The sequence below is a fragment of the Rhinatrema bivittatum genome, chromosome 3, assembly GCF_901001135.1.
Source record: "Rhinatrema bivittatum chromosome 3, aRhiBiv1.1, whole genome shotgun sequence".
Taxonomy (NCBI): domain Eukaryota; kingdom Metazoa; phylum Chordata; class Amphibia; order Gymnophiona; family Rhinatrematidae; genus Rhinatrema; species Rhinatrema bivittatum.
In genome coordinates, this window is record NC_042617.1 from 313934304 (window position 1) to 313950065 (window position 15762).

At 45.3% G+C, this 15762-nt stretch overlaps 1 protein-coding gene across 4 annotated transcripts in view; it reads left to right on the plus strand.

The window, feature by feature from the left end:
• The window catches only part of SP7 (Sp7 transcription factor), a 50249-nt gene extending 34979 nt beyond the window's left edge, over positions 1–15270 (plus strand). For 3 of the 4 annotated variants that reach the window (XM_029595218.1, XM_029595219.1, XM_029595217.1), the window contains exon 2: positions 11238–15270. In XM_029595218.1, coding sequence (XP_029451078.1) covers positions 11238–12509 — 1272 coding nt within the window. In that variant the 3' untranslated portion in view covers positions 12510–15270. Of the gene's footprint in view, positions 1–3224; positions 3361–11237 lie in introns of those variants that run through there. The other variant, XM_029595221.1, reaches the window with a different exon arrangement.
• The last annotated feature ends 492 nt before the right edge of the window (positions 15271–15762 follow it).

The following is a 15762-nucleotide window of genomic DNA, read 5'->3' on the forward strand; positions in this document are numbered from 1 at the left end:
GTATTTTCAAGCATAGGTTTTTAGTGCTGAACCGAACCAGGTTTCCTGGGCGAAGTTGAGGCACTGGGCGATGTTTATTGTCTGCATGTTTTTAAAAATGCTCCGCCCTTGTTCTAGGACGCGGAGTGTCTTCTGCCAAAGCTCCTGGAGTTCCTGTCCCATCAGGTTAGCTGCCGGGCAAGGGACAGAGATTGGAACAGGTCTTGGTGTATGGGGATTCTGCCCTATCACTTTGTAAAAGGGTGATGACCCTGTGGAACTATTCACATGGTTATTTGGTCAGAATTCAGCCCATGGGGGGAGGGATGCCCAGTTATCCTCCTGTTGGCTCACATAGGCTCATAGAAAAGCCTTGAGGCTTTGATTTACTCACTTGGTTTGCCCACTACTCTGAGGGTGGTAGGCCAAGGTGAAATCCAATGTAATCCCAAATTTCCTGCACAAGCCTTTCCAGTATCAGGCTGTCAACTGAACTCCCTGGTCTGAGAGAATGTGAAGGGGGAGAGAATGCAGATGGAAGATATGTTGAACAAAGATTTTAGCCAGCTCAGGCATGATGGGAGGCCTGGGAGGGGCAAGAAATGAGCCATCTTAGAAAATCTATCCACTACCACCTATATGGTGGTTTTGCTGTCAGAGAGGGGATGGTCAATTGTGAAGTCAGTGGACAAATAAGTCCAGGGTCCTTGGGGGCTGGCAGTGGCAGTAATAGCCCCCAAGGTTGAGCTTGTACATTTTTATTCATGGCACATGTGGGACAGGGCTCTACGTAATGCTTTACATTGGTCTTCATCTGGGGCCACCAGTAGTGTCAGATGATTAATTCCAAGAATCAGGTAATACAAGGTGACCCGCCAGGCAGGAATCATGAGCTCACTAAGATCCGTCTGTTGTAAGTGATGGGGAACCACAGTCTTCCCTGGAGGAACTGTGAATGTGGCAGCAACCACAATTTTTGCAAGGTCAATAATATGCCATGGGGATTCCAAAGAGCCCTCAGTAACAAAGGAGTGAGAGAGGGCATCATCTCAGCAGTTTTTCTCAGCGGGATGGTACTGGAATTTGAAGTCAAACCAATTTTAAAAAAAGAAAAGACCAGCGGGCTTGCTCGGGGTTCAGTCTTTGTGCTTGCACTCAGTATTCTAGGTTATTGTGAGCTATAAAGATAGTTACTAAGTGATTGGTTTCTTCCAGCAGGTGTCTCCATTCTTCCAAGGCTAGTTTGACCGCTAGTAACTCACAATCTCCAGTGGTATAGTTCTTCTTTGCTAGAAGGAATTTCTTTGAAAAATAGGAGCAGGTCATGAGTGTACCATTATGTTTATGCTGCAGGAGGACCGCACCTGCCCCAAGGGTAGATGCATCTACCTCCAGGATGAATGGCTTGGATCGTTCTGGGTAGTGAAGGCATTGATCCAGAGTGAATTCCTCTTTGAGACACTTGAAAGCTTGGATAGTGTCCCTGGTCCAGTTTTTGGTGGGTGAGCATTTCTTAGTCAGGGCTGTGAGCAGGGCCGCCAAGGGGGAGTAATCATGAATAAATCCCTTATAGTAATTTGTGAGCCCCAGGAAGCACTGCAGAGCCTTGAGATCCGCAGATCAAGGCCACTGCAGTATGACCTTAATTTATTTGGGCCCATATGTAAGCCTTGGCGAGAGATAATATATACCAAGTAGGGAAATTCTTCCTGTTTGAAGGTTCAGTTCTCTACCTTGGTGTCGAGATGGTGCTCATGGAGCCTCTGGAGGGCTTGTTTTACAAGACATGGATGCTGCATCAGAGACTTGGAGAAGACTAGAATATCATCCAGGTAAATGACTATATGAGAGTAGAGAAGGTCCCAAAATATCTTGTTGACCATGAACTGGAAGACTGTGGGGGAGTTGTACAACTCAAAGGGTATCACTAGCTATTCATAGTGTTTGTCATGGTTATTAAAGGCGGTCTTCCATTCATCGTCTTCTTGGATTCTTATTAGGTTGTATACATTCCTGAGGTCCAGCTTGGTAAATATCTGTGTGTCCTGAAGGTGGTCAAAGAGTTTGGAGATCAAGGGAAGAGGATAGCTTCTTCTTTGTAATGGAGCTAAGACCACAATAGTCAATGCAGGGATGTAAAGACTCATCCTTCTTCCCTACAAAAAAGAATCCAGCCCCAGCAGGTGATGAAGAAGGGCAAATGAAGCCTCTGTCCAAATTCTTTTCTTAGTGATTTTATGAAGACTATGGGGAAGTGGTCAAATGATAATCTTTTAGTTTTGAATGCTAAAAAACCTGAAATTTTGAAAATTGGCACTTACATGGAAAAATATCAGGTTTTAATTGAGAGGCAACTAGTTACAGCTAGTACAGATGTGAGATTGCTTGGAGTTAGGCTGAATTCAAACTGGTCTATGGAAAGTCAAATCGATGCTTTGCTTCGTTCCACCTATAATCGATTGAAATTAATGTGGCAACTGAAAGCTTTCTTGAATTTATAGGTATTAAAATCTAGAGTTTATGCTCTTGTGATTACAGTTATTGATTACTGTAATCTTATTTATTGGGGAATTCCAGGCAATTTGATTTAGAAGCTCCAAGTGGTCCAAAATATGGCCTTGAGACTAGCTTTGGGTTGTCCAAGATGAGTCTGCTGCATCGCTTCTTGTGAAATTGCATTGGTTACCAGTCAACTGCGATGCAAATTCAAATTCCTGGTGCTTACTTTTAAAGAATTTGTGGGATCTGGGCCCGCCTCATATGTCTAATAGGATCTCACGGAAACATTCTTTACGAAACATATGTTCACAATATTGCTATCAATCTAAACATCCCCTGGTCAAGAGATTCTGACATGTTAGATTACAAAATTGATCTTTCTCAATAACTGTACCCAAACTTTGGAATGATATCTCCCTGTTTATTAGGGAGGAAACTGATTTGATTTGATTTCGGCAAAAGATAAAAACTTGGCTGATGGCTACAAAGCTTTTGCACTAAATTTGAACAAGAGTTGTCTGTTATGATCCCCAGTTATAATCTTGACTGATAGACAGATAAATATCTGGAGGCAGGAATAAGAATGGTAGGATGGCAGGTTTGTACTTGCATTTTAGATATTTGCTAATTTTATTTTGATGTTTTAATTATTTTATTTTTATTTTATTTTTAATTTTTATTAGATTTTATTGTAATAATAAGTTTTATAAATAAAAAATACATTCTCTTTAATATAGCCTCTGTTTCAGGGGCAGAGCGCCTATGGTCAGAACTTTGCCAGGGACCAAGTCTATGACACAGTCGTAGCAGCAATGAGTCCGCTGTTTGCTGAATACATCTGCAAAAACAGTATATTGTGGTGGCAGACCTGGGAGCTCTGAGGTACGTGTTTGAGCTAAGGGTGCCACAGGCGAAACTTTGAGGCATTGCTAATGACAGCTAGGGCTCCACTTGGCGATCTGTAACATGGCACAGTTGATGTGGGGCTGATGAAGGCCCACGGTAGGCCCAAGATAAGAACATAAGAAATTGCCATGCTGGGTCAGACCAAGGGTCCATCAAGCCCAGCATCCTGTTTCCAACAGAGGCCAAACCAGGCCACAAGAACCTGGCAATTACCCAAACACCAAGATGATGGCATTAACTAACTGACTTAGACAAGACATAAAGTTTGATTGTTCTTTGTGCAGAATCCTGTTAAATAGTGCGGGGTATGGTGGCTCTTGCAACATGCTCAGCAAAGGATCTGTGTATATGGACAAGATTAAAAGCACAGTATCCAATGGGACTGTGGGTATCCAGTAGTGATGAACCAATGCTTCATGGATGAACATGCCACCTGTGCCAGTATCCAAGAAGGTAAGAGCATCTAACAGAATGTTTCCCACGGAAAGATGTACTGGTACTAGCAATTGTGGAGAGATGCAGGGATGACCTAGGGTGGTCTCTCCTATCAGGCCTAGGTCCTTGAGTTTCCCAGCTTATTCGGATAACGATTTGCAAAGTGCCCAGATGCAGTGTAATACAGTATAGGCACAGATTGAGATTGTGGCGCCTTTGCTTCTTTTCTGCAGATAGCTTGAATCAGTCAACAGGCATGGCCTCTACTGGTGCCGGTCCGGGCTCGGGAGGTGAGCAGGTGGTCACTGGAAATTTGGGGCAAGGTGAATGGGGTGATGGACCAAACCCCTTTTCTGGGCCCTCCTCTGGAACCTTAAAGTCTAGGCGAATGGCTGATTAGGCCCTTCAATGTTTCAGGCAGATCCCTGGCAGCCAACTCATTCTTTATGCACTCTGAAAGCCCTTGCCTGAAGATTGCAGACTGTCACTGTCCCAATGCAGCTTAGAGGAAATGCACTGCATATGCCCCCACAGACCGAGAACCTTGTCTTATCTACAGGATTTCGGACAGCTTGGAAGCCATACGGCTAGGCTCATCGAAGATCTGCTCGAATTCTTTCAGGAAACGATTCAAGAATCATCTCTTTCCCAGAGGGGAAAGGCCCAGGCCAAATAGTGCCGCCCAACAAGGAGAGAATATACATTATCTTGACACGATCAATGGAAAATAAGGGAGCCTGTGGTTTGAACTGCATCCGACACAAATTTAGGAAGCCTCTACTTCTCACGGGATCCCCATTGTCCCTTGACGGCAGAGGCAAGTGCAGGGTGGAAGTAGTAGGCCTCATCGGCAGTAAACTTTAAGCTAACAAAATGAATATTCAAATGTAGGCAAAGCTGTATGTTGGCCAGAACACACCTGTCTACATCAGCCTGAGAATTATGTTGAGCTGAGGATGCATAGGAGTTTTCCAGACCATCAAATGCATCTGACGAAAGGACATGTGTGTGGTCTGGAAAGCTTCAGCACATCCCTATCTCAGGATAATCCTCTATATTGGCCTTGCAAAAGACTCCTGCTTTCTCCAGGACCCATACAGCTGCCCCGTGTGCTTCAGTTAAAACCGGTACTGTTTAATAATAATTAGTTTTGAAATTAGTTTTAAGGATGGGAACTCGGTGTGGCCAAGCTCGCCCTAATTGCCCTCAGTTTAAGTTCTGGCCACTGCTATGCCCCCCCCCCCACCTGGTTACACCTATGCGTTAGGCTATGCCGCAGAATACTCCATCAGTACTGTGCACACCATACAATACATAACATCACCACCAGCACTCTCCCTACCCCCAGCCCCACCAAACCTGGGATGAAAGGTGAGCTTCTCCTTTAATAGTGCTACCAGGAAAAACAGTAGTTGACTGATGGGCCTGAGAGGGTGAAAATGGGAGATTCCAGTGGAAAATAGCTTGGGCGTTCTCCTCTCTTTCTGTTTACTCACTCCTGGATCCTTGGATGTTAAGGCATGCTTGTTTGTGTTCGGCATCGCCTTCTCGCGGTCTCGCTTCTTTCGGTTCTGGCACACTCCTGTCTCTGTGCAGTGGATGTTCTGTCACTGTCATGTCTTCCTCCCTGTTTTCTCGCTCCCTCCATTTTCCCTTTGTGTATCTCTCCTCCATTCCTCCTTGAGTAGAAAGGATATTTTTATTGCAGAGGCCAAGTCTTCGTTTGACCCTCTCCTCTCTTCCTGTCATTGTGAAAGTTGCTTTATAAATGGGACTTGTCACAGTGACAGAGTAACTGGTGGCTGTTATGGTTATACTAGGAGGAAAGGGTCAAGGAAAGTTAGTATGGGCTTTGGATCCACTAAACCAGGTATAATCACCTCGACATGTTAAAAAAAAAAAAAAAAAGTGCAAATAAAATTATTCCCCTAACTTTCTGTACTAGGAGAATAACTGGAAACCACTGACACGCTTTTTTGGCATTTTAATCATCAGCTTTCAGAGACTCACAAACCTGCTTCAGAATGTGTTGCCAGTTTTGGACAGAGTGGTCAAGAAACATTAAAGGATGAAATTAGATACCCCTTAAGTTCCTTTAGGGAGGAGGAAAAGCATCTGGTTACTCTATAAGGCAGTAGATCTCACATTTTAAATATTTAGGTCCTAGTTTTTACGGTGTGGCAGCAGGGATGGCCAACTACACTAAGAAATGCCTTTGGAGCCCAAACCTGTTTTAATGCTGAAATTGTTACGCTGTATGCAAGCTGCTCTCAAACTGCTGCACTTGGGCCTTTTCTGGCTGAGGAGTCATCTGTGCCAAAATACTCAAAATGTTTCCCCCTTTCTGCCTGTGGCAGAATCGCTTGCACATCTGCCCCAGAACGTTTTATTTCCTGAGGGTTTTTCCAGACCTTGGCAGGCTGAGGAAGAAAGGGACTGACATTCAGGATTAGGGAGACTCTTCTAGTGCATCTTATCCTACCATTTTTGCACTGGTGGGGAGGACTCGTTAGGGGGGGATCATGTTATTCTATAGCCATTCCCCCACCCCCACCCCCCAGGCTATCTTCTGTGGATCCGTGAGAAGGAATTTTTGGGTGATGGGTGGTATGAATTATTTTCTGGTTATTATAGCGTTCTTGCCTCTGTTACTGGACCAGAGAAGAGCGGATTTTGCAGGGGATTTTAGCAATTTCAAATCTGCCAGGTCCACATCTTTCTGAACTGACCTGCTCCTGCTGGATTTGTGGAAGACGTTTTCTTGATGGGTCCTCGGCTGGACACAGCCAACAGTCAGGCTTTGTTTAACAACTCGAAAACAAGAAAGCTTGTTAGATTTACGGTGTATTAAATCCTTTCTTCCAATGTTACCTTTCTCCTTTCCTCAGACAGATGGCTGGGTGTAGCTGGCTCCCCTCGTGGGGCGCTTCTGCGGTGTGTATTCAAGGAAAGGAAATCCTAACGAGCGCTGCTCTCCCTGGGCTAGGTCACCCCATATTTATCAGTTTCTCAGACTGTAAAAGGCAGGGCTCTTGTTTATTGCTGTCTGAGTCCCCTGGGTTTAAACATTCTGTGGAACAGGTGTTCTCATGGCACTGTATGAGGGAGGAGATGGTCTTGTGTTCAGTTAATGTAATACTTCTTATATTGTGCCCATATTGTTTTGTAGACCTGTTGTGCTGTCAGTACATACATCAGGTCCACTCCTTTACATTCCCAGTTGCACTCTGCACTTTTTCTTCCTGGAGCTGCATAAGTATTCATCTGAAATATAGAAAGGAGCCTCTGCTGGTGACTTAACATATAGTAGCCTAGAGAAACTTGCACTCTCTTCAGGATCTGCCATCATTTCCTGGAACAGTAGATGAATTTGACCTTTGTACATGAGCTTTCGAGATCACCAGTGGTGAGGATGCGCTCGACTTTTCAAGACCTGCATGGTCTTGAAAAGTCGAGCGCATCCTCACCACTGGCTGCTTGGCAAAATGGTTTGCGACAGCTCTGCGCATACACACACACACACACCTCTAGAAGAAACAAAGATAAGTCCACACCGCCTAACAGAAGTCACTCGGTGGTGACTTGATTGCTGGGGGTCTTTAGAGAAATAGAGAAATAGAAAAAAGAAAAAAAGCAGCACTGAAACTGGGAAGAGATGATGAATTTGAAACGAATAAAAGGTCTGAGGGACCCGCCCCTCCCCCGACGTCATCGCTCACGGAACTGATCCGTTAAAGGCGCCAAGCCAGCAGGCGCCGCGCGCCATGCATCGCACGCCAAAGGGGCATTCCCCTTTGTGCACCCTTTCGTGCATCCCCTAGTTTTAAATATTCCCCTTGTTATCAATTTCTTCTTTATAATTGTTTTACATTTCTGACAAAGGTAATGTATGCTTTTTAGTATAATTTGTTGATTGTTCTATGTAACGCTCATAGGCGAAGTTATGTTTTATTATAAACCGGTGGGATTTGTATTTTATACAGGAATGTCGGTATATAAAAGTTAAAAATAAATAAATAAATAAATAAGAGTTGGACGCTGTTACTGATTAGATCTCTTCCAGTGGGGTACACTTTGCAGACTCCAGTTACATTGGATCCAGACTGATGGCTAATGCTAGGTAGGGAGGCAAACTGAAAAGGTTACGGAATCGAGATCCACTCGAGAGTAGAGTAGGATGGTGCTGCATGATTATGCACAGTCTATTCATGTCACAATATCATTGCAAATTAAGAGATTCTTAGAACCTAGTGTGTGTGGGTCTCGGCACTGGAATAACAGGGCACTGCACGGCAAGACCGACAGTGTCGTATGCCTGTGTCTCAGTATTGGAATAACAGGGTGCTGCAGGGAAGGACTGAGGTGAATTCACAGAACTATATGTGTGTATGTTGGGGGGGGGGGGGGCAGTTATTTGTACTAGAATAACAGAGAATAGTGCAGGGCAGGAGTGAGGCGCACACTGGTGGAGCTGTGAATATTGGGGTCTTAGTACTGGATTAACTGTAGGTTACATTCTCTGGAGCTCCTGCCGGGGTGTAACTATGGCCTCGGATTCTGGGACAAAAAAAAAGTATAGTCCAGGAATTCGCTGTCCCACAAGGCCCGGGTTTTTTTGTTGTTGTTGTTATTGATGCTGTCGCATGTTTTAGGAGGAAGAAGAAATTGATTTAAAAGTGTTGGGAGACTTTTACATTAAATGTTCTATGAGGAGATAAGAGGAAAAGGAAGTAAATAATAGTGAAGTTTTTTTTTTCAAGCAGGGCAGTTACTGAACAAATCTCTGAGGTGACACAGCCTAGCTAAGCGGAAAGCACCACAAATGTTCTAGCCAAGGAAAATAGATAATTAAATGAAGGTGTGGTGATCAGTTTGGCTAGAACCAGAGAGAGGAGGGTAGTCCATTCTGCTGGACCCCACGATCTCCATAAAAGGGGAATAGGAGAAAAGAAACATTATCTGTATCTGCAATATCTGCCTCAGCATTGGTACGTAACGTGAATTTTGAAGAGAGAAGACAAAGTCTTAGCGTGAGAGAAATCTATCAGTGTTCCCACAAGAGTGGAATGTTTTTACACTATGTCAGGGCTGGCAAGCCCTCGGCTTCCAAGAATCAGATTGAAAACACAGGAAAAAAGGAAGCAATTTCAGAGAAGAGGCTTTAAAACACCACAAACTAATTCAATTAAAACCATTAAAAAAACACACACACACAAAAAAAACTTGAGAACAGAAGCCAATGGGAAGCAGGAGTCTCTGTCTCTCCACACGACCCCCAGCTCCTCAAAGAAACACATACCCCAAAACCGCTTCTCATCTCCTCCGTCCTTTCGAAACTGCCGGTGCCCAAGGCCACCGTCTACCCCGCCTAATGCTTCTGCTGGCCCTGAGAGGAAGGCAGGCGACTGCATATGGCCCCGTGATGAGCGGTCCCCCCATCATAGTTTCAAACTCCACCCATTTTCCTGGGTGTGACTGACAGGACGGAGTTTCCGCCAATGGCAGTCGCACAGAGAAGAAAAAACTAATCCAGGAAAACAGTTTTCCTGCAGGTTTTTTCCCCAAGATTGAGATCGTGGGGAGGGGGGGAGGAGTTAGATGAATGCTGATATGGAGTGGTGGAAATTGCTTCAGAGTTATAAATTTTGACCAGAGATTCTCAAAGGTTTAAGTGGGAAAACTACAGAGCTGAGTGTTCCTTGGACAGTGCCCTTCTGGTGGGCCCTCAGAGTTGCCTGGGACTGCTTTATGACTACTAGCCACTGGTTAAAATCCATTGTCACACACACACACAGTTACTGCAGAGTTAAAATGGAATACATAGTCCAGGATGTGGTTTGATAACAGACACAGGGATGATCCTTGTACGATGTCAGCAAGTGGAGGAGTAGCCTAGTGTTTAAGCAGCAGGCTGAGAACCAGGGAAACCAGGATCAAAATACTGCTGATATTCCTTGTGACCGTGGACAAATTACTTCATCCTCCATTGCCTCAGGTACAAACTTAGATCATAAACCCTTTAGAGACAGGTATTTATACCTGAATACAACTCACCTTGATATACCAATGGAAAAATGTGAGCTAAATTTAAAAAGAGCACACTCTGAATTCCATGTTCTCTCTGCGTAAGTGAGGCTAACCAGTGATTTGGTGACTGCAGTCTCTTTTTGCTGCCAGAAACCAGCTTTTAAGTTTTAAAAATATCCAAAAGGTTGAGTTTATCTTGTGATTGTTCCCTCTCCCCCTATACTTTTGAGTCTCCTCCATGCACTGGTTAATTTATCGCTATCTAAATCTTGGCTGAAAGCTTAAGCAGCTCTTGCTGGAGCCGGGGCTCTCCAGTGCGTTTCACTGGAGCAGAACTCCTGCTAGAGTGAGAACAGAGCAGGCAGTCAGGCAGGCAGCGGTGGCTGTGTGAGTGGCGATGTGGGCCCAGGAACGGGGCACGGGAGAGGAGCCTCTGCACCTGCATGGCAAAAAAATCTGGTCACCCTGAAGACCCAAGCCAGATCTTCCCAGGCAACACCGCTGTGACCGCATGACTTGTCTTTTAGAGTGCTGTGTGCAATCAAAGATGAATTTTAAAAGCCAATTGCGTGCCACAATTGGGAGATGCGCGTGCACGAAGGACATGCACACGTGCGCTGGGTTCTAAAAAGCCACCCACCTGCACGCGCATTTCCCGCTATGTGAATATCTCAAGCTGATTCCAAAAGGGGCGTGGCCAAGAGATGAGTGTGCAAATACTCCTGTGCCGCACAGCTGTTATGGGGGAGGTGTAACTTAAACCCCCCCCCCCCCCCAAAAAAAAAAAGATCTGGGATAACTGTACAGGCTAAAGACCCACGGGGGGTTTAGAGGACCTCTCTCTAGTCTGGGCAAAATGGTGGATGGACTGGTGAAACTGGTCATGGCGTGCAGGCACAGCTGTTATAAGATTCCCTGGCTTGCACGGCTCGTGCTCCGATGTGCGCAGCTGGGTACGTCCAGTTGCAAACTAGGGTGGACACCTAGACGCGCCCAGGCTATTTTATAATATCGGTGCATACGTGCGCCTGTGTGATAAAATAGCCGTGTCCCTAGGTGTGCCCCGATGCACATGTGTGCCCCTTTGAAAGTTACCGTCCCTATTTACTGTATACATATTAATCAAATGAAAGTTGACTTGGTGGCCCTGTGGTCATTTTCAGTCCCTGCAATCCTGCACCTGGCATTAAACCTGATCCTTGTAATTCCTCTAGGTTATCCGAAAGATCTTCTTATCGCATTGCACATTTTTGATACTATGAAATGTATTAGCACAGGTGGCAGCCAAGAATTTCTTAGGCACATGATACAGCAGTTTATACTGTAAGTACTCTTTTTTTTTTGACAAAATATTTATATTTTTTTACTGTCTTCTTTCTGTCGGCTTCTAGGATGAAACAAGATATGGTTCCAGTCCGCTGGCTATGCTGACAGCAGCCTGCAACAAGTTTGGTGGTGCAAGTCCCATCCGAGATTCGGCAACACCCGGGAAAAGTGGGAACAGTTCTGTGAAGAAACTCTATAGCCTCAGCTCTGATCTGTCCATCGCCAAAAGCAGAAGCTCTGACATCATGGGGGACTCCTACACTGCTACCTACCCCAGTGGGAGCGGCTTAATGTCACCCTCTGCCAGCCCCCAAGCTTCCACCGCCTACAGCACCGACTATAATCCATTCTCCTTCCCAGCATCCTCTGCTTCTCAAGACCCATCCCTCTTGGTGTCTAAGGGGCACCCTTCAGCAGACTGTCTGCCCAATGTCTATACTTCCTTGGACATGGCACATCCATATGGTTCCTGGTATAAAGCTGGCATCCATCCTGGCATTTCCAGCAGCTCGACGAATGCCACAGCCTCTTGGTGGGACATGCATTCCAATAGCAACTGGCTAAGTGCCCAGCCCCAGTCAGATGGCCTGCAGTCCTCTCTCCAATCCATGCCAACACAGAATCCCATCAATGCTCAGCTACCCAGCTATGGTTCTGATTTTACCACTTTGAACCCTGCCCCCTACCCAGCTGTCGGGATCACCTCGTCGCCTCACCTCCTTCCTTCTGGCCAGCACATGTTGTCCCAAGACATGTACAAGCCCAAGCCAGTGGCCAACAACTCACTGTTGGACAGCTCCATTGGACTTAAATCTCCTCGAGGGGGATCCTACAGCAGTACAACAGGCAGGTCGTCCTGTGACTGCCCCAACTGTCAGGAGCTTGAGCGGCTAGGGACGTCAGCGGCCAGTCTGAGGAAGAAGCCCATCCACAGCTGCCACATCCCTGGTTGTGGGAAAGTCTATGGCAAAGCCTCCCACCTGAAGGCTCATTTGAGATGGCATACAGGGGAGAGACCATTTGTCTGCAATTGGCTGTTCTGTGGGAAGAGGTTCACCAGGTCTGATGAGCTGGAAAGGCATGTCCGAACCCACACCAGGGAGAAGAAGTTCACCTGCCTCCTCTGTAATAAGCGCTTTACCCGGAGTGACCATCTTAGCAAACACCAAAAAACGCATACTGAGGCCGGTGGCATCAAAGCCACAGAGGGAGAGGCTGAGAGGGATGAGGTGGCAGCTGCAGCAACTTCTCCCTCCAACGGTATGCAGGACAGCTTGGCCAATGGAGAGGAAAAGGCCAGCAGGAGCCCTGAGCAAAGCAGTTTGCTGGAGATCTAGACCTAAGAGGAAGCACCCATTTACCTGCAGAGCCTCCAGTGATGGGGAAATCATCCCTCCCTCTCTCTCTCCAGCAAGCCTACAGCAAAGTTGCACATCCTCTGGGCTCTTATCCTACAAGCAGTCTAACGTTACTTTACAGTCACAGAAGCTTGAATCTTATTTCTGCTGGAGGCTGTCCTGTCCACGGATCGTAGAACTCTGTATGCCCTGAGAGAGGCTTCTACGCTCAAACTTGCCCATTCTTAGCTGCGGGAGCCCAGGCCCCTCCTCCCTCTCCAGTCCTTCTATCATTCACCCACACAGGGGGTCTTGTGGGGGCAACCGTAATCTCTTTTTTTGCTCACTGAACCCTCATCTATCCCTGTGGCATTTTGGATTCAAGACTCCTTTTCAACTCTTAAAACATGTCCACGTTCAACGGGGAAGGGGGAAAATGTCGCTGGAGGATAGCTGAAGGAAAGACATTCATCCAGACAGCTTTTCCTGTAGGAAGACTAGAAGGCAAGGACATTATGTACTAGAGAAAAATAAATGATAAGAGGAAGGGAAAGCTTCAACAGACGTGTTCAAACTGACAAGCGTTAGAATATCGTCAAGCAAGGATGGCCAGGACTGATATTGTAGAGATGAACTCTTCCCTTATAAAGCAATGAGGGAGAGGAGGCTGACAGGTCTACTTGCTTAGCATAGGAGAGAAAATATTTCCTGGACCAGCTTGGTGGGATAGTGTGGACTGATCTCTCTCTCTATCACTCAACATTTCCTGAAGGAGCAAGGACTAAGCAGGGACACAGTCTGCTTTCTGTCATTTTATTTAAGCTATAAATTTGTATTAATTCTATTTATGGTTTTAAGTTATGACGAATTAAAGGGACCTCTTATCGACAGAGAAGGACCTAAGGCTGAGGATGAAGAGGCTGCGATCAGGCTGGAAGCAATTTTGAAAACGAATCTTTTCTGTCCTTTTAGTATTCTGGGTCATGGACCTCAGTTTGGAATAATCTCAAATGCAGCATGGGGGAACGGGGGTGTGTGTGGAAGACGGATGAAAGGAAAGAGGTTTGTTGTAGCTTTAGCGAGAAACATCTGTCCTCCGTGGCAGGTTATTTTAATTTAATAATTTTAAAATATAATTTCTTCTTCGTTTTATGTTATTTTTCACTCTGAAAGTATCTTGTAGCCGAGCAACTACGCACAGTTGGTCTGAAAATAACGTCTTCTGACAAGTGAGGGGTTTGGGGGTAAAAGAATAGTTTAAAATGTTGCACTTTTTTTCTTTCTTTCCTACAGAAAAGATTTCCAAGTTATCAGCCATTTGGCACTAAGAGCCCAGGTGATGGGGGTGGGAGCAGAGTTGGGTGGGGGATGTATGAGAGTGCTGGGGGCCACCTCGAGGCCTCCTTTCTGAGCCAAGTTCCAAGCCAGACTTCAGCAACATATTCTAAGCCACGTTCTTGAAAATGTGTAGAATATTTTGGCAAATAGTTGTTGAGGACAAAAAATGTGGGCGAGATTAACAAATATATATATATATATATAGAAATGAAAAGAAAACGCAACACAATTTTCCATAGCCTTTGAGTGTGTTTTGAATCGAGGTACCAGATTCTGGACGAACATTTGCGTTTCTGGAAAAACTGTGCACTTTTGGCAAGAAATTCTCCCCACCCCCCTGCAAAAAAAAAAAAAAAAAAAAAGCAAAAACAATGTCTGTTTCTTAAAAGAAAATATGGGCATCAGACTCTCAGAATTCAGGGAAAGTTTATTTGTTTTCCCCATTTTCTTTCCAAAGATTTGCCATATTTTGCTGAATATTTCATGCAGGCAGGCACATCCCTACTGGCTGGGTTTCCCTGTTCTCAGCGCCTTTAATTGAATCCCGTTCTCCTCATCGCCCCAATCCTCAAACAAGAAATACCGCTTTTTTTTTAACAATTCTAGAATACTTGTTTTTTGGTTGGTTTCTTCTTTTCTTTTTAAGGAAATTCAAATCTTTGTTGTCAGTGCTCCCAGATAATTCTCTGTGGTTTTGAACAGTTGCTCCGCCAGCCGAAGCGTGAGCAAGGTTAAATCATTCCGTCTGCATGGCTGGAAAAGCAGGCGTTGAGGCTTTTATTCACTTCTTCCCCGATGCATCAGAAGCGATCATCAGTGCGGGTGTTAGACCTGAGGCTTCCGTTAGCCTTGGTCTGGAGATATTTTACTTATGAAAAAAATATGTAAGAGGCACACTCATGGCAGTGAAATTCTCCAATCTCAAAGAACTTTAATTACAACTCCTCTATGGGCAGCTAGCTTGAGTTACCCGCAGCTCTTGCCTGACCTGCGGCTTAAGGCTAGAGACGCTCGGCGTTCTAGTTGAAAATGCCTTAAAAGAAAAGTTTACCGCAGAGAAAACCTGGAAACTGAAGCTCAGGATGTGTTCTTTGCTTGCTCTTCGGGGGAAGAGAATCCTAGTTTCACTTCCTCCTAACTGTTCCTTTCAATGCATCTATGGAACATTTTGGAATCTCCTCCTCTTCCCTATTTTCCATTTTGAGCAATTTTAAACTCTGGCATTTGAAAACTGCTACAAAAGACTCTTGAGAACTGTCAGGCAGAAATAAGAATTAAACAGATACCTGCCTTATGGAGTGCAGGAGCTGGTGGTTGTTGCTGCTGCTGTGGGATGTAAAAGCAGAAGAGGCTCTGGCTTTGGCCCTCAGGCTTTGAGAGCTATCATTTCGCTCTCATTTTCAGCATGCAGTTAAAAAAAAAAGAAAAAAGCGAGGACTCGTAGTTGGAGGTCAGGGCAGGGTTGTCACCTCACCAAACAGGCTGACCCAGTCCTCCTGCATGGAGGTATAGATCTGGAGATGCTAATCTATTGATTTCCCTAAGAAAATCAAAACTGCACCTCCATACATACAATGGGGCAAAACTAGGGCTAGATCAGCCTTTTCAATTGCATTAGGGCAGGGGTAGGCAAACTCCCGTCCTCGAGTGCCACAAGGTATCTACACTGACGATGCATGAGAGGTAACTATTTGCATGCACTGCTTCCACTGCAAGCAAGTGCATCTCATGCACTGTCAGTGTGGACATCTTTAAAAACCCAACTGGCTTGTGGCAACAGAGGATTGGAATTGCCTACCCCTGTGTCCGGGAGAGGTGGCAACCCTAGGCCAGGACAATCAGCCTGCCGAGTCACTAATGAGGGAGTTGTTGTGACTCTCAATCACTGTTAGGAAGTGACTTTGCTGATTATTTG